The sequence below is a fragment of the Haematobia irritans genome, chromosome 5 (assembly GCF_050003625.1).
Source record: "Haematobia irritans isolate KBUSLIRL chromosome 5, ASM5000362v1, whole genome shotgun sequence".
NCBI classification, from domain to species: Eukaryota; Metazoa; Arthropoda; class Insecta; order Diptera; family Muscidae; genus Haematobia; species Haematobia irritans.
In genome coordinates, this window is record NC_134401.1 from 175,990,650 (window position 1) to 176,018,615 (window position 27,966).

Below are 27,966 nucleotides of genomic sequence, written 5' to 3' on the forward strand. Positions count from 1 at the left end.
GTGTTTGTGTGTTTGTAGTTAGCTGTCAATCGTTGAATGACCCAGTAGGCACCGGTGCTTAGGGAAAATTAAAGTATGTTGCCACTGTATAACAATCGTTAAATTTTTAAATCATTGAATTGGTCAATCTGGCAGATTTAAAGTCTGTGACTATTGTTGGTGTACTTAAATCCAGTTTTGCGAGTTCCTTTTTGGTGAATGCACTTTGTTGCTTGTTTGTTCTTTTATTATTAATTTTCGTTTTTGCGAGAAAAATAACAATTATTCCGTTTTGCACTGTAGAATGACGCCTACATTTACATATGCACTTCTTCGTTATTTCATCTTCCTTTTCACATCAGTCACATACTGCACATTTGTTTTTGTTATTTTGTTCGAAAGGTTTTGGTGATTTTGTCCGCGGGGAAAGTTCTCGAACTTATCGTTTTACCAGAACTTCACTTGCCCGTTTGTTGTTTTGTTGTGCCTGTTTTGTTTTTGTTGTTGTTTTTTTTTTTTTTTTAAAGCTCGAATGAATATTTTTGATATTTTGAACTATAACTCGTTGTTATAGCTGTTGATGCAAACTGTATTTTTCTTAACCACCTGAAATCGACAGCACTATGTTTTGGTAGCACTCTTAATTTCTTTTCGCTGATCACACCATATACCACTAGCACATTTGTACTTACCCAATCTATCTTTTACTTCTTTTTTGTTGTTCTGCTTGTTATAACCTCCGTGTGGGAGTCGTTGTTGTTTCCTGGTGTGATGGTCGTTGACCACTGTTGGATTTTATCGCGGAGATGTATAACATATAATACTGCCGTTCAATTTGCTGAGCTCCGATTGTTTGTTGCTTTTCCTTTCTCCCAATAGCGAATTAGGAGGCTCGAATGGACCATGAATATTTGCCTCTCAATCCAAGGGCCTTGAATTGAAAGGGCTTGGTTTCCTTTAATAGTTTTTAAAATACTTCTGTCCACTCGTAGATGAACCAGAAGTCGATTTGATTCTATTTTCGCGTGCGCCGTTTTTATGCGCGCGGCCTAACCCCTTTCGTAATTAAAGAGTTAGAGTTCAGTTTTCAATAATTCATTTATTTGGTCTCCGTGACCTTTCTTATGAGTTTCAAAACGATACTAAACTTAAATCTATAATATGTATGCCACCTGGGCCGTTAGAAAACAGTAAATTCAAGGTTAACGAAGAATAAGAATAAAAAAGAAACAGAGTGATAATAAAAAGGAAAATGAATAAGTCAAACTAAAGAGAACATTTCATTTTCTAGAATTAAAAGAAATTGATGAGAAATGTAAATAAGAAAAAATAAGTTTTGTTTGGAGCGAATCCAGATCACTCGGTCTTGTTATAGTAATTTGTTGAACTGACTTCAACAAGTACTATGATGAACATTTAAATCTTTTCCGATCCGAGCGAAATCACAAACCATCATCCAACGCTTAGAAATAAACCAAAAATACACATGGATCATTATATACATTTTCATCTTCAATTTTATTACTTATTACATAGTTATCATAGGCTAAAATAAAACTACAAATACATACAAACATGTGCATACTATATTGTACAAAGTTGTCATAAGAATTCTAATCCCTGATCAAAATTACAAAATTATCCTATACGGAGTTTAGTATGTGGTAAGAGGTCTTAGATTAGATTGAATTAAATTAATGCTCATGAGAAGGTGTCTAGTTAGACTACTAGTGACTTAGTTCGTTACGATGATATGTCAGGCAATGGAATGATGATGGGGCGATGCGAAGGGAAATGAGCAATCACAATGTTTTCAGGTGAACTAGGATGAAACTATGTACTCTTGACCTTGGGCGTACCGCGACGAAGAAGGTAAGATGACCAATTGCAAAATGGGACTTCGAATGCCACCGAAAATAGAACAGAAGCCATGTAGACAATTATGGTGAAACCGGTACACAAGACGCACTGTGAACAAGATGAATAAAATTAGTGACTGGGATTGCAGGAGATTCGACCGAGGATACTTACCAACATAAATGGATCGGCATGAGTACTACTGTTGGTCAAGCCAAAGAAGAAGGCTATCACAAACGGATTGAGCAAGTAAAACGCATACGATATTCTATTCAAATGCTGGAACACTTTGGCCTCCAGGAATCTTGACCACACTGTACCGCGCCCTGTAGCACTGCCAATTATTACCCAGCTTACAGCCATAGAGAAGAGGAGACGGCCCACAACAAACAGAGTGATGGCCATGACAGGAGACACATCCCTCTTGATGGTCGAATACAGGCATACGAAGAAGACCAAAATGGACAAATGCCAACAGCTTTTTTCCTTGAATTCGCTAAGGTCAGTGGGTCGCAGTTCATACTCCACAAAGGCCCAGCCGGCAGCACAACCCATGATGTAAGGCATTATCCGTACAAAGGGACTGATATAGATGTCAGTTCCCGTGGCAAAGAATGTATCGAACGATAACTGGAACTTGGTGTCCAAGCCTATATTATAAGACCACATGATATTGGCCACCAAACTCAGACCCGTGATTGTTTTCACAGTTTTTGGATGCCTGAAAGAAGAAGAAAAATTATCCAGCATTGCAAGCCAACTCCACCCAACTTTGCACTTACTTGGTATAGGCGAATAGTAAAATGGTTGCAATTAGGAAGTATTGCATCTCACAAGCCAGTGACCAAGTCCAATTGACACACATATCTTTGTGGTCGAACAAGTTCTGGATGAAGAATAAATTGCGCCACCAGTAATTGGCACAATTCTCATCGAACTTCTCGTTGATATCATAGACAGAGACTTTTCCAATATAGACGAACAGTAGGTCGACGACAGCCATAACAACCAAATAGAGAGGTACCAATCTAAGGGGAGAGAGCAAGAGAGAGAGAGAGAGTACAATGTAGCGTTTATTACTTCAACAGTCGTCATTATCATTGACCTACCGTAAGTACCGATGGAAGACACTTTTGAAGAACTGCTTGGTATTCTGGACGAATGAGTTATTGCGAATCATCTCGACTTTCTTGGCATTTCTGAAGAAGTTATAGGTCTGCAGGAAACCACTAAGAGAGAAAATGCGTTCAGAGACCTCAGAACTGATGGAGGTTTAATGCTGGAGTAGCTTACCTAATTGTGAAGAATACATCGACCATTATGGGAGCCGAACTAATGTACTGGAAGAAGAGTTTTTCTGCATAGGATATCAAAAAGGTTTTATTGTGGACCGTAAAGTACATGTACCACATCACATGGAAGAATAGAATCCATACGGCACAAATGGATCGCAAACCATTAATGACGGGAATTTCGGTGGGTTTAGGATCCTTCACAGAAAACATCTTTGTCAGATTCTCCTGCATGTCAAAGCACATGACAAAATTTCTTAATTTCGGAAAATTCAGCAAAGACGTCAGTTCATCATCAACCAAATTGGAAGAACCTCCATTCCCAAGGCCTTCTGAACTGGTTATATCTTTCGCCTCAGATGTCTGACTACGACTTCTCAGGTACGAAGCTATCAAAACCATGGCCAAAATAAAGGCGACAAACGCGCTGAGTATTTTGAAGCTTTCTCTTTCGAAGAACTCTGAAGTTATCTTCAGATCCTTTACATACAGAACATCTGGCTGAATGTCGTAGATGTCGTTCTCCACAAAGAGACCTCCTTTGATGTAGTCACCCATAAGACTCTGGACTTCCGATGTACGACACGATGAAGGTAAGCATAGACCAACATGGATTACCTGTTCGGACATTAATTTAATTTCGACTTGCCAAGGTGAATTGTGTTTCAAATAGACCACACGATAATCCATATCGAAGGGAGCTATGCCATTGATGATGCCTTGCTTCATGACTCGGGGATAGTTGTCGGACAATGTAATACCCACTGGGCGTTTCACTGCACCACATGCTTCACGGCTGCCAAACCAAAAGTTTTGACCAAAAACAAAACCAGGTGGCTTTGAACCAGACGCATCCAGAACTAAGATATGTTTGAAATGAGCATTCAGACGCACTTAACATTTGGCCAATTTAACTTACCTTTCATGGCCCAAGGTTCCTTGCGTAGTATGCCTCGTCGAATATTACTCATATGTCGATGACAACTTGGATTTACGTTACTGCCATTGGCTACCTTCACCAGGCCATAGATAATGGATGACTTCTCCAAATGATCTTCATATGTTGGTGCAATTAAATTGTAATTCACAGCATCTTCCTCTGGACGATCGAATATATCGTCAGCATCCATTTCTTCGATTGTGGAATTTTCCAAAGCACCATATTGATCCAGTACAGTGTCATTTTGATTTAAAAACAAACTCACATTTTGTCGATTGTCCTGAGAGGTGGTGGGAAATGCGAAAAGCAACAGCACCACAATGCCACACAATGGCATCACAAATCCCGACTTAAGACCTATCATTGCGGTGATATCGGTCACAGTCTGAAAAGGAATACAAAATAAATATTAATTACTTATTGAAGTGTAAAACGGTCATAACCCTGTACATGGGGCCAATCCGGTGCTGTATTGAGTAACATAAACAATCCTACTTGCTAAAGAAAAATTTAGTTTTCCACCTTGATATTGTACAGACTCAATGTCAAATTAGTCGAATTCAAATCAATCGAACTAGTGTCCCATCCATCGTTTGTCGCAAACCTAAAACAAAGTCACATACTGGGCTCAGTGGAACAAAGAGTTTATCACCGACTGCAGGAGACCATCAAAGTCGGCTCCAAAAAATTTTAATTCTTCTGGTCGGTTAAAAACGAGTGGACATTACTACACCAAATGTATCGATCCAGAATGATGCCATGTTGAAAAAAAAATCGCCACTTTTCCAAAATGTGTATTCTTTTATAGGTTTAGTAGCTAACGAATCACTCTCTTACATGTCGCCCGTGCTTCAGAAATAACCATCATAATTTTGTAACCGATCGCTTTAAAATTTGCTACAAAGTAGTAGTCTCTAATCCGCTTAACGTGCTAAAATCAGCGATATCGACTGATATTTAGATACAGCTGCCAAAGTTGTAACTGTAGAAAGTTTTCGAAGGATATCTTAGGGTGGATTCCTTCATACTTTATTTCCTTCTTAAAATGTTGGTAGATTATTTTGTACGCGACTGGCCAATGTGCTTTTTTATATCCGAAAGGGAAATGTATTAACAATTACCACATTCAATCTAAATAACTCCCCGCTTAAGATAATTGTACGATTAACCCAAAATAAATTTCCACGATTGGTCCGACTAATGGTATATTCGAAGCAATTTACCCCACAAATGTATGCTGGACCATTTTTATGGTAGAATTTTACACCATCTGCTGAATTTCCAATCCTAACAAACCAAACGCTATAAGTCCCTCTCGAAATCTCGAGATGCAAACTCTAATCACAAATACGAAAAACTTCCAACCATGACTAGGTCTCCGTACCAAAGGGGAAGAAGACGTTTGTTTGTTTTAATTTAAGCTAACGACAAACAGCAAAAGAAGACGCTCATTTACATAAATGCAGATCACTGTCTGTAAATTATGGAGCCACAACAACAACAACGACGGCGACAACAAAAGCCATTATCCATATCCAAATCCATTCGAACCAATATTAAGGTGATTCAAACATATTTGAATTGGATCTCGATCTCATTTGGATTGACCTTGACAATTTAAAGAAAATAAAACGTCACGAAGCGCAGCACTGCGTCCCATAAAAGCACATACAAACACAATCGATATGTTTACAAGGGGCAGAGGCGCGCACACACATATACATACATTCGCCCCGTAAAGTAAACGCTGAATTACAAACAAAGAAAATTTTGCACACACGATTAAATCCCCCCTACCCCATCCATAAAAAACAAAACACACACACACAAGATTAGTTGGAGTTTGTAGAAGTGGGGCGATGGGTAAATCAATTTTTTGGGATGTTCGACACCATTCATTGAATACCATGAACAACTACGATTGATTGACCAGCAACATCCATTCATCTGTTAACTGAGGTTACTCAGTTGATTATCGTACACAGATGGTTATGTCGTCGGCGTCACTGCTGGACAACCCAAGAGTACCACGCATACCTAAATGTATTTGGCCAAGCAAACCGGTTGGGCACCCTTCAGTCTATACCCATGGATTATTATCTCTAACCACTAACATATCAATGCGTATTACGAAATTGGAAAATATGTTATTTGCATCGCTGACTGAATCCAATAATGGTGGGAGTATAGAACGACCACGAAAAGTTTGTGTTTTTTTTTTGTGGTAGGCCTTTGTTTTTTTGAATGGACGTTTTTTATTTATTTTTTGATACGAACCAAAATGGGAACAACGTTCATTGAAAAGGTCATTATTTTATTCATCGAAGCGATAAATGTTACTTAAAAGATTTTCCACTACAAACAGGACAAGGGAAGAAAAATTATCAAGTATTAGAATGATTCAGTTTTAAGTTGAGTTTGGTGGTTCCGGAAGGATCTAGTTCATTTGAACTAATCACTTTAAGTCACAGGAGGAACTACATATGTCTTACAACTAAATAGGAGCATTTTGTTATATATATATATATATATATATATATATATATATATATATATATATATATATATATATATATATATATATATATATATATATATATATATATATATATATATATATATATATATATATATATATATATATATATATATATATATATATACTTTTTTAATTTACAAAAATCTCGTTTGTTTGTAAAACAGTATTCGCCAACATTAGGATTGTTTTGTTTTAGTACTTTAGCACTCGTTTATCCAGGACAGTTCCAAAACAACACTGGCACTGGCAACCCTGGCATCAGCTGTTCAAAAACAATCACAGGAAACAAGTGAAACCATACATTTTTTATGTATAAAGCGCTCAGATTTAGTGCTGTTATTATTTATGAGACTTTACCATTTTTAATTTCATGTTATTCGACAAATTTCCCACAATAAATTGCTATTGTGAATCAAGGCAACGTTACTTTATCAAAATGAAATCTGGCAACACCGACGTGATATGCACTGATGAGATGTTCTAGATAGAACACCAGTGCAACGATGTTCTGGATAGCTCATACATTGTTGTATCGAGTACTAAAAGAAAGCAGGCCTATTATTTTGTATGTTTTTGTTTTAAGGAAGGTACTATGTTCGATTTTCGCGTTGAAATTTTCGCGGTTACTTTATTAAAACAGTTCAATATAAAATAGATAAATTATCGCAATTGGTGCGGAATTTCTTGTTCGTCTAGATTTCGGCAAGACATTACAAGAATATGATTGTTTTCATTTATAATTTTGATTATTTAAGGAAAAGTAATCGCGAAAATAAAGTGGTTTTCAACTCGAAAAACGAACATAGTACCCACCTTTATATAAAAAATAATGTCCAAACACTGCAGAAAATTAGCGGGACTGACATGGGCGTCGAAGTTAAGGATCCGAACAAAAGGAACTATCATATGTGAGTGAATCTGTCGTAAGGGTTTTCTTGTTCTTTTTGCAAGATCAAAATTGTTGGCTCCTGATCACTTGGAATTTGTAGTCAATTCCGGGGATTGGAATGAGAATAAAAATGCAAAGAACTGAAATATATCGACTTTTTCAAAGTTTTGAATACTTGTCGGGTTTTGCCAAAGTTGACTTTCCACATTTGCGATCCTGGTAAACGCGACATTAAAAAAATCTACTTCACGTTCCCTCCAATTCATTTTTGAATTTTCGATGTTTTTGCTAAAAGTCAATTTTTTTATGCAATTTTGAATTTTCGATGTTTTTGCTAAAAGTCATTTATTCGATTTTGCACACTATCAAAAGTCGACTAGTCAATTTTGACCAACATCAAAGTTTCAAAAAAAAAATTAGTTAGTCGACTTTTGTACGCTATACTGAAAAGTCTTGTGACCTAATGTGAAAAATTATGCAACGTATGTTTTACCAAACGCATACAACAGAATATTAAGGACACATCTCCTTAAATTAAAGAAATATTAATTAAAAGAATGGTCAAGATATTTTTCTATAAACTCCACATGGCTTATACATCAATGTTTTGGTTTCCCAGTTTTTTATGTTGACGTAGTTGTAAGTGATCTAGCCTGTTTAAAAAAAAACTGGCTTTCAACTCTTTTAAATATGTTTAACAAATTTTGTCTATTCGTTACTGTCCAATGTATCGAATCTCGAATCTTAACGTAGTTTTTGTTGTTTCTTTTCCCTTAATGATGAATTTGCTATCTGCAGTTACGTTTCAGAAAATACTTTATCAACAATGCAGGTTAGTGATAACGTTTGATGTGTCCCAGCATAAATTTATGTTAATTTCGGAGTATGATGAAATATAAAACAGAGATTTACAATTAATGGATGGGAATTGTAGATGACCCCAGGCCATATATGAGATTTCCGTTTAATCCAAAATTATTGAAATATTAGGTTAAATATTATATTTAAAAAACGTGTGGATTTCGAAACTAATATTTTCGTAACAAATGATGAATCGAATGGTTTTACAGGGATTTTGTAAAAAAATAATAAATTAAAAATGTTTGTGTAAGCATTTAGTTTATTTAACCTCTCAAATGCATTGTCATTGAATGCAACACACATACGATATATACTCGCATAAAAACTATATGGATATCACAGATATTGGAAATATTTCTTAGTAGCCAGTCTTCATCTGTAGCTTAATAGGCCCCAGGTGAATAAATAATTAAACATTTACTATAAACTAGAAATAGGAAAATTTATACATAAATTGATTGTTAACAAGTAAGGAAAATCTAAAGTCGGGCGGGGCCGACTATATTATACCCTGCACCACTTTGTAAATCTAAATTTTCGATACCATATCACATCCGTCAAATGTGTTGGGGGCTATATATATATAAGGTTTGTCCCAAATACATTTAAATATCACTCGATCTGTACAGAATTTGATAGACTTCTACAAAACCTATAGACTCAAAATTTAAGTCGGCTAATGCACTAGGGTGGAACACAATGTTAGTAAAAAAATATGGGAAACTTTTAATTTTAAGGAAACTTCGCAAAAGTTCATTTATGATTTATCACTCGATATATATGTATTAGAAGTTTAGGAACTTTTCGACTAAGCAGTGGCGATTTTACAAGGAAAATGTTGGTATTTTGAGCATTTTTGTCGAAATCAGAAAAACATATATATGGGAGCTATATCTAAATCAGAACCGATTTCAACCAAATTTGGCACGCATAGCAACAATGCTAATTCTACTCCCTGTGCAAAATTTCAACTAAATCGGAGCAAAAAATTGGCCTCTGTTGTCATATGAGTGTAAATCGGGCGAAAGCTATATATGGGAGCTATATCTAAATCTGAACCGATTTCAACCAAATTTGGCACGCATAGCTACAATGCTAATTCTACTCCCTGTGCAAAATTTCAACTAAATCGGAGCAAAAAATTAGACTCTGTTGTCATATGAGTGTAAATCGGGCGAAAGCTATATATGGGATCTATATCTAAATCTGAACCGATTTCAATAAAATTTGGCACACCTGACTACACTACTAATTGTACTCCTAGTGCAAAATTTCAAACAATTTGGGGTAAAACTCTGGCTTCTGGGACCGTATTAGTCCATATCGGGCGAAAGATATATATGGGAGCTATATCTAAATCTGAACCGATTTCTTACAAAAACCAAAAGGGTTCTATTCTGAGCCAAAACACATTGTTGTGCCAAATTTGAAGTCGATTGGACTAAAACTGCGACCTAGACTTTGATTACAAAAATGTGTTCACGGACAGACGGACATGGCTATATCGACTCAGGAGCCCACCCTGAGCATTTTTTGCAAAGACACCATGTGTCTATCTCGTCTCCTTCTGGGTGTTGCAAACATATGCACTAACTTATAATACCCTGTTCCACAGTGTGGCGCAGGGTATAAAAAGTAAATGCAGTCGATGATAGCTGAAAATGTAATCATTTGACTAAATCGATTCGACTAAATTATTTTCAAATTCGTTTAATTGAAATTGTCATCGCCAGCCTATATTCGAAAAGCTGTAGTAAGAACAAATCCATTATTTGTCCAATAGATAGCGCTATTGATCTGTATCTCGTTTGCAGAATGGTTCGTTTTGTAAGTCAACTCATCAACACACCACTGTCGCTATAATCATCAGAACCCAAGCACCAAACAGATCTATTTATAGACCAGTGTGTAATATACACACAAAACGCATTTAAAGAAACATTTTTAGTTGGAAAAGTCTGACAAATGTTACATCAAGAAAGGAAAGGTTCGTACCATAAACTATAACAAACGAACAACGTTTGCTACACCCGTTTTCCAAAACGGTTTAGTTTTTTTGCGTTCACGAGCTAAAAATTGCACAAACAACCGTTTGGAACCATTTGCGTAAGGTGAAATATGTACCGAATTTCCATCTGCGAATCGAATTTTAAGCTAGCACTGTCAATATATTGCTAGTCTCTAGTGCTAATTCCCAAGCATCCTTTTCTATTATTTTTGAATTGTTAAGTGCATACTAATCACAGTTTGCTATATCAGATACGCATTAACCATCAAACGCAATATTATGAAGAGATATTGAACAATTTAAACCATCTACAAGCAATGGCCAGAGTGAATTGCTTCCAAAAGATATTGCCATTTTGCAAAGCTTACCTACCTACATATATTGCTGATGATTCCAAATATTGACACAATTTTTTTCTGTGCCATCCCTCACGACTACATTAACCCAATATAGCGAATGACCAACCAGTTACCGACCGCCAACTAACACTCAAGTACATCAGCAATCTTAGTAAGCCCAACAAAGTGGTGGCATCTTTCACTGTTGCGACGAGCGGATGGACTGACTTGTGTTGTCTTCTCAAATTCAGGTTAGTTTTGTTTGGGTTTTGATTTTTATTCTTCATCTTTCCTTTGATAGCAATTTCGATTTTGTTTTTCGAATGACTTGCGTTCGTTCACTTTTTCTCCATTCCCTATTTTGTTTTGGTATCGCTCTCTATGGCCAAAGCAAGAAGTAACATGGGAGCGTTAATGAAAAACTGCAATTGTTGAAAATATTGCGCAACTCCGGAATGTCGAGGATGAGGCCGTTGATGACGCAGACGATGACGATCGTCTATGTTGAGTCTGCAAGCATGCAAGCCTTAATTGGGTGTGAAGTGGAATATGTTTAAAAGTGAACAAACAAAAGTAGATCCGAAATCAGTTTCACCTAAGAGTATCTAATGGTGAGCAAGAACCGAACTTCGAACCCATCATGCTGAGATGAAACGGATTTTTTATTCGAAAATCAAAATAAAAAGATAATGACATAATTATTGGTTTATATTATTTTTGTACTGGATGGGGTATTAAGAACATCGTTGCACTGCTAGTCTATGCAGAACATTTCACCCAATGTTAGGTTAGGTTAGGAATATTTCAGGCTCACTTAGACTATTCAGTCCATTGTGATACCACAGTGGTGAACTTCTCTCTTATCACTGAGTGCTGCCCGATTCTATGTTAAGCTCAATGATAAGGGACCTCCTTTCACCTAAGAGTATATAATGGTGAACAAGAACCGAACTTCGAACCCATCATGCTGAGATGAAACGGATTTTTTATTCGAAAATCAAAATAAAAAGATAATGACATAATTATTGGTTTATATTATTTTTGTACTGGATGGGGTATTAAGAACATCGTTGCACTGCTAGTCTATGCAGAACATTTCACCCACTGTTAGGTTAGGTTAGGAATATTTCAGGCTCACTTAGACTATTCAGTCCATTGTGGTACCACAGTGGTGAACTTCTCTCTTATCACTGAGTGCTGCCCGATTCTATGTTAACCCCAATGATAAGGGACCTCCTTTTTATGACCGAGTCCGAACGGCGTTCCACATTGCAGTGAAACCACTTAGAGAAGCTTCGAACAACTCTGAAATGTCACCAGCATTACTGAGGTGGGATAATCCAACGCTGAAAAACCTTTTAGGGTTTGGCCGAAGCTGGGTTCGAACCCACGGGCATGCTAACCATTGCACCACGGTGGGTCTCACCCAGTATTACCTCTCTTTAATTATTTACTGTTTCAGTGTAATATATTTGGTAAATGTTGGCATCGGAGAAATCTACCCAAATGGTAGAATTGGTCCAAGCCTGGTATGCTCACCTGCATTTTAATTCATTTTGAACTTTACTTTAAAGTACTGGCTATCTGTACTAAGTTTGCATACATTTTCTTTAAACAATTGTTTTTTGTTGTTATTTTTCTGAGATATGCTCAAAGAAATAAACTTGGGTTCATTTTGACATCGCTGAATTTATAAACATTTTGCACTATAGCCACACATATACTGGTCTGTATAATAAAATTCATTTTTTTAATATATTTAATAAATTTCATTAAATTAAATTTTGCAATAATAAAATCAATACTAATAAAAAATCATTTTAAATTCCAACATTCAAAGTTTTGTTTTTTATAACATTTTTTTTGTTTTCAATTTAGTGAATTAATTTATAAAAAAAATAATTTCTTTTGATATTTTTTTGTAATTCAAATTCGTTAATTATATTCACAAAATTAGTTAGTTAACATTTTCTATTTACAATATATGACACGGGGGGAGATTATTAATGACTACAACCAAATTTGGCAAACTCGAAATGATTAGGGTCCAATTGTGGTAAATCCCAATAAGTTTGCTCAATTATTGCGATGTTTATGATTTTTTTCTTTTTTTCATCTTTCGCACTAAACCAAGAGGAGACATTAATCAAACACCCAAACTATTCATCCCTGGCAATGAGAGGAATGACAATATTTTAATAAGTCATGCAATCAGTCATTTAATCATTTCTCAAAACCATTAAACGATTTAAAAAAAAAATGAAACAAAAAAACTTTGACACGTTGCTAATAGATACGTAAACATTTGCAACGTGATGTCTTCCTCTGGTCCATGGGACAGAATCGTTCTGCAAATGGCGTCTCTATTGAAGAGGCTGTGAACAAAAGGGCTCACGACTGAATGTGAAGTGTTTTTGTAACCTTACTGACTTAACATACATACACAAAAAAAGTATTTAAAATAAAATGAGAAATATTACCTCTATTGAAAAAATTATCGTATCTACTAAGATGGTGTTTAGACTTTGAATCTTGAATTTTTATATAAAACTAAATTCTTTTCAACTAAAACACATGTCGCAATTATTGGAATCGTCCTTAAATTAGAATCGAACAGCACTTAAACCGAAAGAATTAACTTCGTGAATTTCATGAACTTTCATCGTAAATTCACCATTAAAACAACGACATTTTCATTGATTTTCATACGAAGGAAATATTCTGCATTAACTTTTATTTGTTAAAAGCTCTTTTAACGAAACTTTCTTCACTTTGTATGATTTTGTGAGAAGTGTTTACACCCTCAAAAAATCGCTTCTCTACACTCATAGAAAAAATCATGCACGGCGTGCTCATTTCAAAACGATTCGTTCATGAAAGTGAATCAAAACACATGTGGTGTCAAACTGTGAACAGGCGGTGTCAATCTGACAACGATAAAATGACACCATGAGGTGTCAAAACAACAACCAGCGTTCATGATCTGAAAACGTTATGGTTACGACTTTATAAACAAAATTAAAAAAAATATTTCCGCTAGCGTGGCTCGAACCTGTGTTTTCTGCACCATACGCGTTAACAGTCGCCTTAGCACATTGCACCACCGATGGAGTTGCCATAACATAGTCTAACGATTATTTTAAGGCTTTTCATAGCCAGAGAAAAACGAATGCCGTTCATGAAATCGTGAACGCCCGTGGACGAAATTGTGAACATTCCGTTTTGATTTTTTGTGAACGTTTCCGTTTCATTTTGTCACCGTCCGTTCACGACTATAGAACGTAATTTTTTCTATTAGTGTAACATATGTTCCAAACATATTTTGCAGGAAGCACATATATTATTCGATACTGCCGAAACATTAATATGTTTGTTTTATGTGAACATATCATATGTTTGGAAGCATTTTGAGTCCAAAAATTTTATATGCTTGGAAGAATTTTCCCCAAAGATGATTGTGCTCATTCACTCACATAATTTTCACTTCCACGATATTTTTTAGTTCTTGGCACAATTTTATAAATTTTTTAAATTTTACCTTTCGCCTAGACGGAGAATCGAACCGAGGAGCATACAGTTTGTAAGCCAACATACTATCCACTGGGCTACGTAGCTGTTATAGTCACCAGTAGATAATTATCGTTATAAGTTACATTTATATAGCATAGTTTGCAGCGCCCACGAGCCCATGCAAACATAACATTATTTAACATAAACATACATTTGTTTGCCACGTGGTGCAGTGGTTAGCATGTCTGCCTTGCATGCAAAGGGTCGTGGGTTCAATCCCTGCTCCGACCGAACATTTTTTTTTAATTTACACATTTATATTTATACTAAATTAACTTTTTATAATGAAACTTGATATAAACGAAATGGACTGAGCTTTTGGATAAAATAAACAAAAGAAGAACGTGGAGTCGAGTTTAAACATACATAAATAATTTCGTAATATACACATAAATTTATTTAAGCGTGAACAGTTTTTTACTAGCATTTAACACCATTTTAAATGCACTTAAAATTGGTCGTGTTTTGCACTTAATTTCATTTTTACCTTTAAGGCCGGTATTAAGTTGGCATTATCGCTCTAAAATGTCCCTGTTTTGCCTTTTACTTTTCTTTAATAATTCTTTTTAAAGAAAATAAACTTTTTCAAATGTGTTAGCTGCAAAACTCGAACTTAATGTCCGCTTTTATATTTGAAGGTGTCCGTCAACTCCTCTTGGACTACTTATTCATAAAGAGGTACTAAACTTTGTTTTTATACAGTTTACTTTAATTTTTTAATTAATTTTTCACTATTTCCTCCTTTTTTCATTTTACTGTCCCAACTCTAAAAAGAGTATATGGCCCTTTCGTTATTTTTTATGAAGATCCCTCTGTAATTTTTGTATATTTTCCACCGGTTTTTTAAATTTCCTTTGCCTGAATATTTTGACTTACTCCTCGTACGTACCGATTTCTTTTAACGAACAAAACACATGTCCAAACTTACAAAAAATGCTGCTCTCAAGGCGAAAACACATGCTGTTTTTCTCTTTACTCCGAATACTAATTCTAATATTCAAATTAAATAATATTTAGACTTAAGCATATCATAAAACAGTTTTCCGAAACAACATAGAAGCGGTTTCACATAAATTGCTCTTTTTGATTCTCTCGCTGTGTTATGTTGATATCTTTCGTCAACCCTCCCGATTTCCATCTCTATTTCTTTCTCTATACTCTCTCTCTCTCTCTGTCGCTCTCTGAATAAAATATCACAACATATATATGTTTACTCGAAATTTGTAAATTTATATATGTTTACATTTAAACATATTATTTTTATGAAACATTCATGCCCCAAACATAATATATTCTAACATATTAACATATGTGTCCCAAACATTTAGTGTTAGTTTAGGAACATTATATGTTTGCACTTAAATATATTGTGTTTACAAATTGTTCCCGAAACACATTTTGTTTATATCGGTACATATGAAAAACATATTTTTCTAACAGTGTATGAATATTTTACAAAACATTCTGCATTGAAATATCTTTCTTCTTTTAAATTACTTAGAAGATTCGTTTATATTGTAAAATTTCCGTTTGCGACATAAAAATATCTCTAATAATGCATGTCTATAGATTTACTAATTTGGGTGATAGAATATTTGACCAACAAAAAAAGATAAATTACAAATATTTATCATAAAAAGGAACCTTCATTAAAAGTAAAAGTTTTTCATAAAAATTATGAAGAATAATTTTTTTGAAAGAACGTAACATTTCATTCTTTTAATGAAAAGCTCCTTTCTATGACGTAAAAATTATGAAGAATATTTTTTTTTTGAAAGAACGTAACATTTCATTCTTTTAATGAAAAGTTCCTTTCAATGACAAATTTTGTTCTTATTACGAAGAGAAATGAAGCAAAATGAACTTGCAATCTCACTTCCGGGTATAAAAAATAAAACGTTAAATAATCAAACACATTTTGCTGAAAATGGAGGACCTTTGTTTTGTCAAGACAAATTCTTTAGGGTCAAATTATTTGTTTGGGACAGAAAGTAAAATATGTTAAATCTCAATACAAGGTCGAGGAATGCCTTGCTTAACATAGGCCTACAATAAATAGTTATAATAATAATCATTAGCTTTGGCTTTAGAACTTTTTTTTGTATGTACTGGCTTCTAAAAAAGACAATTACACTGTTAGAAAAATATGCTTTTCATATGTTCCGATATAAACAAAATGTGTTTCGGGCACGATTCTAAACCACAATATATTTAAGTGCGAACATGTAATTTTCCTAAACTAACACTAAATGTTTGGGACATCTATCTTAATATGTTAGAATATATTATGTTTGGGGCATGAATGTTTCATAAAAATCATATGTGTGAATACAAACATATATAAATTTACAAATTTCAACTAAACATGCATATGTTGTGATATTTTATTCAAAGCGACAGAGAGAGTATAGAGAGAAATAGAGATGGAAACCGGGAGAGTTGACGAAAGATATCAATATAACACAGCAGAAGAGAACAATTTCTGTGAAACCGCTTGTATGTTGTTTCGGAAAACTGTTTTATGATAAGGCCAAAAATTTGATATGTTAAAGTCTAAATATTATTTAATTTGAATAAAGAGAATATACATTCTGAACCAAGAGAATAGACATTTGAAAAACAAACAGCTTATGTTTTCGCCTTGAGAGCAGCATTTTATGTATGTGTGGACATGTGTTTTGTTTATCATTTTGGCATTATTTTTTTCTTGGTTCGTTAAAAGAAATCAGGGGTCTTCATAAAAATAACGAAAGGGCACTATACTCTTTTTAGAGTTGGGACGGTAAAATGAAATAAGGAGGAAATAGTGAAAAATTACACAGTAAAATGTAAAAAAACAAAGTTTAGTTTCTCTTTATTAAAAAGTAGTCCACGAGGAGTTGACGGACACCATCAAATATAAAAGCGGGCATTAAGTTCGACTTTTACAGCTAAAACAATTTAAAAAGTTTATTTTCTTTAAAATGAATTATTAAAGAAAAATAAAAGGAATTTTAGAGCGATGGTGTTAAATGCTAGTAAAAAACTGTTCACTCCTAAATAAATTTATGTTTATATTATAAAATTATGTATGTATGTTTATACTCGACTCCACGTTCTTCTTTTGTTAGTTTTGGAATTCCTTCCAAATTTTAAAGTTTTGTACAAAAACAGTTTTTTATTACAAGATTGTTATTTTTGCAATAAAAAATAATATTTTATCCAAAAATCATTCAATTTCGTTTATATCAAGCACTGTTACTGACTATAAATCTTTAATAACGCACATTTCGATGTTTCATTTAAAAAAATTAATATAGTATAAATATAAATGTGTAAATTAAAAAAAAAAAACAAAAAAAAAAATGTTCGGTCGGAGCAGGGATTGAACCCACGACCCTTTGCATGCAAGGCAGACATGCTAACCACTGCTCCACGTGGCAAACAAATGTATGTTTCTGTTAAATAATGTTATGTTTGCATGGGCTCGTGGGCGCTGCAAACTATGCTATATAAATGTAACTTAAAACGATAATTATCTACTGGTGACTATAACAGCTACGTAGCCCAGTGGATAGTGTGTTGGCTTACAAACTGTATGGTCCTCGGTTCGATTCTCCGTGCAGGCGAAAGGTAAAATTTAAAAAATTTATAAAAGTGAATAATTTCTTCAACATTATTTGTATTACAGAAAAAGGCGCCAAGAACTAAAATATTTCGTGGAAGTGAAAATTACGAGTATGTTAGGGAATGAGCACAATCGTGTTTGGGAAAAATTCTTCCAAGCATATAATATTTTTGGCTCAAAATGCTTCCAAACATATAATATGTTCACATAAAACAAACATATTAATGTTTCGGCAGTATCCCATAATATATGTGCTTCCTGCAAAATATGTTTGGAACATATGTTAAAGAAGCGATTTTTTTTGAGGGTGTACGCATAATAGCGTAAAATTTGCAATTGTCACTCAGTCAGACGTTTTTTGCTGATTTTTGGTATAATCGCACCAAACAAATTTTTTTATCTATGAAATCTGATTGACATTGAAAATCAATTACTCACTACACACAAAAATGGACAGATACTCGCTAGACTACGATATCTATATGGATATTTGTAAATGGATTTGTATTAGGGTGGCTCGACAGATATATTTGATAGAGTTTTAAGCGGAGTCTCTCTATCGAGGCGGTCAAATTTTGTCTCGCATGGTCCGATAATATCAAGATGATGATATAGGCTAAATATGAAAAGTCGTGTGCGCGTTGACTTTGCTCTAGCCAACTTATAGAGTGCATGGCTTTACATGTGTGGCTTTGTTTTTATGGATTGTTAATAATATGCTCCACTCTTTTTTCTTCGGCCCACACTAATGTCAATACAAATAACACAAATCAATACGTATAAAATGGTGCGTGAGTATGCATGAAAACAGCACACTTAGATGACAGTATTGTTTATTGGTTCAAGTACCTAATATTCGAGCATTTACGAGTTATGGCTCCACTTTGACCTTAGCTATTTTTTTTACTTTTGGGTGTTTTCATTGATAGAAATGACCTTCATCATTGTATTTTTAAACAGGATGCTTTTATTTACGTTTTACCGAATCTTGAGTTCGACTAAAGTGCTTTGATTTGAGCAACAATGCAAAATGGAATAACTTCCGACAGTTTACAAACATAAGAATTTGGCAATAATTTTACTCAATGTTGGTAAGGGTGATTACGTTGATCGTATCTACGATTACGTCAAACCTTACTTGTGTTTACTACAGGCCCTACTTTGCGTTGTGGCTATGTTACAAAAAAAACACGACGAAAATCGGCCCAAACTGAATTAATAATTTCCTCGCCCAAAGCAAAAATACTTTCCTCCGGAACGAAATTTTAGACAAATTCCCTTTTAATAAAAACTATTTTCTTTAAGAGAAAATAAAGCCGTATTTATGACAAACGATTATCTCTAATCTTTCTATTTATTTTTAAAGAAAATTTATTAGCTTTAAAAGAAAACTTGTGCTTGTCTAAAATTTCATTCATTGCATTGCAAACTCTATACAGATCGAAGATAGGTGCCAGGGTTATCAAAGTTAACATTAACATTAACAAGTATATACAGCAGTAAGTTCGGCCGGGCCGAATCTTAAATACCAGCCACCATGAATCAAATATAATAATTTCCATCTAATTATACAATTATTAACATGGTCAATAGAGCCATTGAAAAGAAAACGCCAGATACAAATCTATACACGCCTGGACTGTACATGTTTCGGTTCGGGCGAATGAACCTTTCCACAGCCTTTAGTATAGATCTGGCTGGGAGAGATAACTCAATTTTGGGCCCTTTATGCTAACTCCTTATGGAGAAAACATTTGGGAAAATTTCCTCTTACAAATTGAATCATCTTTTCTCCCACTGTACATCATCTTTTCATATAACTTACAAGTCCCTTAATCTTATTTCAATTTCGTTTTGTTACATAGTAATGCAACAACACGAAATTTATTTTTAGAAAGCTAATTTGTTAGAATTCACCTAAGTGGTGAACAGTCTCTCCCAGATCTCTCCCAGCCAGATCTATACTAAAGGCTGTGGAAAGGTTCTTCGCCTGAACCGAAACATGTACAGTCCAGGCGTGTATAGATTTGTATCTGGCGTTTTCATTCCAATGGCTCTATTGACCATGTTCCTTAATCTATATCTGTCCATAAAGCTCGAAAAATAATTGTATAATTAGATATAATGCATTTGGACGTCAATTGCCTGTTTCGGTATCAGGCTAACATGAAATATAATAATTTCCTTTGAAAATTTCAGGGGGGTTTGATGACAGATATTTTCCCGAGTAGATCAGTTCAACCAGTATGCTTCCCGAAGATAAATATAAGGATTTTACCTATGAAGACTAGATCAGATTCTGCATTTATAAGAACCATTTTTGTTTGAGTTTTAGAGGAATCACACCCAGAAAAAAGGGGATCTAATGCCAACTGAACTTTATTTTAGTTCATGAAGATTAGTTAATTTTTGTTAAATTTTGCACAATATGAGTAAATGTTCCTTATTTGAATAATTTTTTGTTAACTTTAATGACGTGAACTAAAAATAAGGAAAAAAGTTGTATACAAATATAGTGCACAATTTTACTAAAAAATAAATTAGTTCATATTTTCCTAAAATGGCAGAAGTTTGCTTAAATTGAGTTCATAAGTCTGTCAAATGAGTAAATTTTACTAAAGTTGTAGTTGTCCCGAACTTCATACAGCGCTAAAGACATTTTAACAATTTTTTAAATCCAATTTTTTTCTTCCAACATATGAAATTTTCTTAAACAACAGAAAAAAATTAATTATTTTTAAAAAATTTTCTTCAATTTGACAAAAAGTATTAACTTATTTGTAACATGTTGCAATTAGAAAACTATTTTAGTTTAAATTTTCTAAAATAAACCTACATTTTCTTCCACGGTGGGGTCACTTTTTTTTGGGTGCATGAACGCCTTGATTTGAAATCTAAAATCTGTAGATTTTTACCCCAATTATTAGAATGATTCTAATAAATTCGTTTCCAAAAGATTTATTTTTGTAAGAAACTAATGTGTTTTTTTTCCTTTAAATTGGCTTGTATGAGCCCAACCATCTGGTGTATAAATACACGGACGAAAAAGACTGTTTTTCATATGTTTGGGTGTAAAAATTATAGGGTTGGAACTCAAATTTTTTAACACAATATTTCTAAGTGCAAACATGTAATGTTCATAAACTAGCATAACATATTTGGGACATATATGTTAATATGTTAGAACATATTATGTTTGGGACATCAAGCTTAAGACCCTACACTGAAAAAAAGCATGCCCGGTTCCAAAGATTTTGTCTTAACTTTAAAAATTTTGGTATTGATTCCGAGCCAAAGAAGTAAGGATACTTTTAAGACACAATTCTCTTTTAAATTTGGGTTTTGTGTACTTGCTTCTAGGAAGCAAATTTTAATTTTTCGATTTTTCAGCTTTTTTTCTTCATATGCTATCAAAGTCCTTTAAAAACGAGTTAACGACAACTTTATTTTCCAAATTAAGACTTGACTTCCAGTAGAAATTATAATATGTTTCAAGTAATAAACGTCTTTAAAATGAAGTGTTGAAAAATATGTCCTATATTTGAACGAGTTTTTGCTTTGTAGTCAAGATGTAAAAAGGCAACAAATTTAAAGACAATTTCATTAAATTTAAAGAATTTTTCTGAATTATTAAAGTCAAGTTGACCTTAGCCCAAACATTTTTTCTTTCATGTTATGATACCCATTTTTAAGTGAAATCACTTAATTATAAGGATAATACGACTTCATTGAAAAGTTTATTGACTTTTGGACAAGGAAAAAAACTTTCTGGTAGAGAATTGCGTCTTCCGTGCTAAGCAAAATTTGCATTCGTATTTTAAAGACATGAAATCCTTGACCTCACGACAATATTTTTTTCAGTGTAGCAGTCAAAGTTTACAATTATATTTATAATCTTATTGTAAATGTAATTAATAAATAAATAAAATATTTGGGACATAAAATGGTTGTAAATATAACAGGCTTAGATACAAACATATAATAATTTAGAAATAGCCTATAAACATATATGTGTTTTGAAAGGGAGACCGAGAGAGAATGCTGCAAGTAAAATAATGGAAGTAACCAATTGGCGCCTTAAAAATATATCCACACAAAGAAAATTGCATTAAAATTTTTTCTACCAGTGTATGCCCTAAGGTGAAACATAATATGTTTGAACAATACAAATAATATTTTGTTTGGACCAATCCTGAAAATATATATATTTGAAGCAAAATGTGTTTGGGGTATATGTTACAGATATGAGGTTGTACAACTGCTCGATTGTGTGCGTTGATAGTTTATTTTTGTAAGAAAAAAGTGCTCGGGACTAAATAAATCACATGGAAGTGAGAAAGATATGTAGGAAGATGCAATTAAACAGAAAATAATTTTGTTCCAAACAAACTTTCTTAGAGCGAAAATCACATGGTAAATGATGGTTGTTTGTCTAAAATTTCGTTTGGGTGGAAAGAATTAGTTTTTTGCGAGTCTTTTTTCTTAACCTACACCACGCTACACTTAATACGTTATAAAAATCCCAAAAAAACTACGCACTGCAAAATTTCAATAGAACTATAAAGTGGGTAAAATAAAGGAGAGAAACTGCGTTGACTATCAAGAGGTGAAACCCCAGTTTTTGAATTCGTCTTCAAAACAGCTTCAACACAAATAACTTTCCCTTAACTCAAGATCGGTTTAAAGCAATATGAGCGGACACATTTAAAATCACCGATAAGAAATAAAGAGTGATATTCTTTATAAAACACCTGCACAATTGTTTCCCAAATTGGGAATACAGCAAGGAAGTACAGTGAAACCTCTCAAACCTGGACATCTCTCAAAAGTGGGTTCAGAGGTTTCACTGTAATTCACTTTTGTAGCATTTATTCAAATTCTGCTTCTCCAATCAATTCAGAAAGGGAGGAGACTTGGATGGTCAAAACGCAATTAGTTCCATTGATCACAATCCATAATTGAAAACCAAACCAATTCGCCATGGATCACTTGTATTAAACCCGATTGAAGCAAGTCCGTCCGTCTGGATTAAGTTCATCAATGGAACCCCTATTTGTAATGGGCAAAATTATCTTTATAATAATAAACTTAAATAGAATTCTAAAATTATGGAAAATAGCGATTTCCTTATTGCCTTCGTTAACGCAAATATTGAGCGTACCTATATAACATACACATACATGTGTATATGTATTCTACTGTACATAAACGAATATCGCTCACAACATGCAAAGTTCTAAGTACACTGAAAAAAAAGCATGCCCGGTTCCAAAGATTTTGTCTTTACTTTAAAAATGTTGGTATTGATTCCGAGCCAAAACAGCGGAGAATACAAGTAAGGATACTTTTAAGACACAATTCTCTTTTAAATTTGGCTTTTGTGTACTTGCTTCTAGGAAGCAAATTTGAATTTTTCATTTTTTCAGCTTTTCTTCATATGCTATCAAAATCCACTTTACAACTTTATTTTCCAAATTTAGACTCGACTTCCAGTAGAAATTATGCTATGTTTCAAGTAAAAAACGTCTTTAAAATAAAGCGTTGAAAAACATGTTCTATATTTGATTGAATTTTTTGCTTTGTAGTCAAGATGCAAAAAGACAACAAACTCAAAGACAATTTCATTAAATTTAAAGAGTTTTTCTGAGTTATTAAAGTCAAGTTGACTTTAGCCCAAACAATTTTTCTTTCATTTTATGATACCCTTTTTAAAGTGAAATCACTTAATTATAAGGATAATACGACTTCATTGAAAAGTTCATCGACTTTTGGACAGGGAAAAAAACTTTATATTAGAGAAATGCATTTTCTATGCCAAGCAAAATTTGCATTCGTATTTTAAAGACATGAAATCTTTGACCTCACGACAATATTTTTTTTCAGTTTAGTTTGGATTTTCAAATTACAAAAGTACGCTATTTACCATGAATTCTTAACGATTGACGAAGCACTTATGAATGTCGTCAGCAATCATTTTCGAGCAATAGTTTTCGCAGGGATTTTAGCATGCATTTCACCATAGATACACTGTCGTAGTTAAATGCTTGCGGAAATTAAGTTAACAAGTCGGTGTAAAGATTTTATGTAAATAATTGAATTAACACTAGTATTATGCTTCTATTTGGTATTTCCCCATAGAAGTGGCCCAATATTCGAAGAGAAGAAATTCTTTGAAATTCCAAATGATTTTGATTACAACAGCGAACTGTTTAAGCTCTTGATACCTTACCCTTTATTCTGTTATATTAGTTAGAAGTTATATACCCAAATGGTATATAACCTTAATGAGTTATATACCCTTTGATTTTGCTAAAAAAAACGGATACACTCAAAACAATTTTTTTATGGCAACATCCGCTCAAACAGCAAAAACGCAAGTGAGCTACGAACACTTGGCGAAAACAAAAATTTTCTTCTTTTTGAATTGATTTGGACCATTCTCACTAAGCTATATTGGGATTTGGAATCATAAGCCACGTATCTTTATTATTATTTTGTACTTGCAATTTTGATTTGCCTTTACAAGATTGAAGTCACAGCGATTCTAGGTTACATTCGAAACGAAATCCAGTAGCTATGCTTTATTATAAACAAAACACTCAATTAGCCATGTAGGTATTTCTAACTATAAAGGGACATACATTAGACAATCGAAATTCCTCTTGTTTACAAAGGATTTTCTCTCAGAGCAAATAAACCTGATAGAAGCAAACGCCATTTTTGTGATAGCGTCAAATTTCGTTCCTCAGAAAAGAAAACTCTTCATTGAGTGTATGTTGCTCAATAATTTGCATAAATATCTACCATATGCTCTCGACTATACACATTCACTAATTCCCATCGCAATATGTGATGTGACTCGGTGAGCTTATTAATCGGTTCATCTGAAATTGATTTGAAATTTGAATGGGGAATGATTTCATAAATCAACCCTGTTGAATGTCTGCAAATGGAGACGGGATGACTGGATGGATGAATAGCTAGATGACTTTTGTATATCTCTTTTCGCACTATTTTGATTTATGTAGAAATTTGTATTTAATCTCTGCCATTGTACCATTCAAATTTATTTATTTTATGAGTTTACATCACATTCGGGGGTTGCTGTTGTTGCTGAAGCCGGCTCTGCTGTTGCTGCTATCTCTGTCGGAGGCTTCTGGTGTGGAGTGCGAGACCCAATTTTGTATTAGTCGAAAAACTACTTTGTTAATTGCTAAAATCTATAAACAAGCATAGACCACAAAGCCAGACAGATACCTAACATAGGACCCGTATGATGGCATCCATACATATATGTAAACGGTGTATGTGTATGAAAGAGGCCTTGACATTTTTCTTAGTTCAATTCAGATTATTGCAGTTTTGACCTGGATTAGATTGCAGTTCATTTTTTTCTTACCAATGGCAAAATTAGAAATGAAAGTATCAAATAACATAACAAAAATATTTATATTGCTTCCTATTGCTTCAGTAAAGTATCGGTCGGACGAGTAGCTCCTGTGACTCCTGATCTAGTTCGGAGGATTGGCCATATATTTACTTTTACCAAGTTACCAACTGGCATTTGTTTGTACATGAATAGCTTTATTAATACATCGCAAAAACCGCATGAAAATTGGATAAATGAGATATGTATCCTAATTTTAATTCTATTGATCCTAGATTTAAAGAATCAATCAATACCAAAATCATTAGTGTAAAGACAAAATACTTTGGAACCATGCAAGTTTTTTTTTTTGTTTAGTGATGCCACAAATAAAACAGATGCAATTTTACAAATTCTTATGCTATAGTAATTTTCCAAATTATATTATTGTATGTCTGTTTAGGTATCACTCGAAACGTTGAGAGGAAATAATCTTTTTAGTGTTTTTCTTGTGGTACACTGAGATATCTGACCTGCGAATAGATAAATTTCAACTTTAAAACCCCCTATTAAAATAAACACAAACAACCAAGTAAAGGTTGGTGAACTTAAAAACTTTAAAAAAAGATTTGTTTTTTAATTCAAAAATTGAAAATCTGGAATAATTTAAAGATTATTTCTTCAAACCTTCAGTGTTTCCTTTACATTGATTACGATTTGTCTTTCTCAAAGACAATCTTCGTTAATGGAAAAACGTAAATTTCAAAAGCAACTACACCGAAAGAATTCTCTTCGTTAATTTTGCGAAACATTCTTCATGAACTATTCTTCGTAAATTCTTCATAACGAAATTCTCATTGATTTTCGTAAATTTTTTCGATGAACTGTTTACGAATATACGAAATGTCTACGAAATATTCTACATTAGCCTTTCTTCTTTCTTTGAAAAAAAAATCTTTAACGAAACTTTCTTCACATTTCATGATTGTTGTGAAGACGTTTTTAAGAATTTATGAATGTTTTACGAAACATTTTCCGTTAAAATTTTGTTCATAAAAAGTACGAAATATTTTCGTTAGAGTTAAAAGTTAAAGTTTCATTGAGGTTGTAAAATGTCCGCTTGTGGCATAAAATGATCTTTAATAAAATGCTTGAATGTATATTTTGGACAATAAAAAAATGTTTCTAACAAAAATTACAAAAAAAATCATAAAAAGTACGAATATGTTTCATAAAAAGTACGAAATATTTTCATAAAAATTGCGAAATTTTTCATACAACTATAAAGAAAAAATTTCCTTAAAAGAACGTAACATTTCGTTCTTTCTATGAAAAAGTTTCTTTGGTTGTAAAACAATAACAAATTCCATATTTTTAAAGAAAATTTTCATTTTTTTCACGAAGAGAGTTCTTTTGGTGTGCAGATTAAAGAAACAATGTTTGAGACAACAATAATATAATTTCTTTTTATTAAAAATATCGTTATTTCAAAAAAATTTATTATTGTATAAATTTTGTTTCCCAAAAATTATTTCTTGGTCTTTTCATAACGGACAATTTTTCTTATATTATTGATATTCCACTACAGCAGATTTTTGAAGGCGCGAATGCGAAAGTTAATCAAAAATAATTTTATATCAAACAATCATTATTAACATAAGTTAATAATTTCCCAGTCTAATAGTTTATTTTTATATTCGAATTAAACATTTTAACCTTAAAGACACAAAGAGATGTCTTCAATGGAAGGACAGAAATTGGAAATACTTGGAATTTTCCGTCCAAGCAAAAGAAACTATGTTTTCATCACATCACTTTATTTGATAAAGGTATTCTTCAAATATCTATAAGAAAAAGGCAAAATAAAAAAATGTCCATTGTCGTCTTATAATAAAGTTGACATTGGTTACTTTTGCGTGCCTGTTAAATTGTCTGTGTTGATCTTATTTGTCGATCTCAATTTTCAAGGACACTTTTACTTTATTTTGTTTGACTATAATGTTTTTGTAAAAACAACTACAGACTAGTTTCTCACACTTGTTGTTTTGTCCGAAGGGCTTAAAAAATGTCGATAATTTTCTTTAACTTTTGTTTTTTGCGGGGAGGGGTGGCTGGGTAAATGTTCATAAATTCCCCCTACTTCCCTTTGCACATTTCTTCACACACCTTTTTTGGCTGATGCCTGAACTTGGATTCACTGTTACCGAATCTACGCGGACACGGAGCAATTTTTTCCACTCGAGGTTGAATGGATGTGTAAGCAAGCGCGTTCGTTACCGGAGGTATGCGTTAATATAGTACTTTTTTATTTATTGATTTTTACGTCCATTCACGTTTCCCGCATGGAGAGTGTTGATCGTATTTGTGTAACTTCGATGCCGGCAGACGAAAGAGCCAACTTCTTAACCTCACGACACGACGTCTTTCGAATAAATGTGGCCAACTGCAATGAGGTGTAAAGTTTTTATCAACTCAAAACATAATTTTGGTCCATGGCTGATTTGTTGGGCTAGCACACTAACTGCCGCCCTGTGTAGCAGCGTAGTGTGGATAGGACAGAGTACTAATGAAATATTGTGAGAGTCATAAAGGTATAGATAATTCCCTCTTTAATATTACAGAGAGGAATTCATACTCTTTTGTCATCAAACATAGACACACGATTGATTGACATTGAAAATTTAATAGGGTTTAGACAGTTAGCTTCTTATTTCTAAGGC

The 27,966-nt window shown here is 33.4% G+C and overlaps 1 protein-coding gene across 1 annotated transcript; it reads right to left on the reverse strand.

The window, feature by feature from the left end:
- Positions 1 to 1,473: 1,473 nt before the first annotated feature.
- On the reverse strand, positions 1,474 to 27,786 carry LOC142240413 (nose resistant to fluoxetine protein 6-like). The gene is made up of 7 exons (XM_075312124.1): positions 27,413 to 27,786; positions 4,048 to 4,453; positions 3,130 to 3,988; positions 2,946 to 3,065; positions 2,619 to 2,864; positions 2,011 to 2,557; positions 1,474 to 1,947 (listed from the first exon to the last, which is right to left on the reverse strand). Exons 2-7 carry the CDS (start codon positions 4,430 to 4,432, stop codon positions 1,813 to 1,815), a joined length of 2,292 nt encoding a protein of 763 aa, XP_075168239.1. The 5' UTR covers positions 4,433 to 4,453; positions 27,413 to 27,786; the 3' UTR covers positions 1,474 to 1,812.
- Between the last annotated feature and the right edge of the window lie 180 nt (positions 27,787 to 27,966).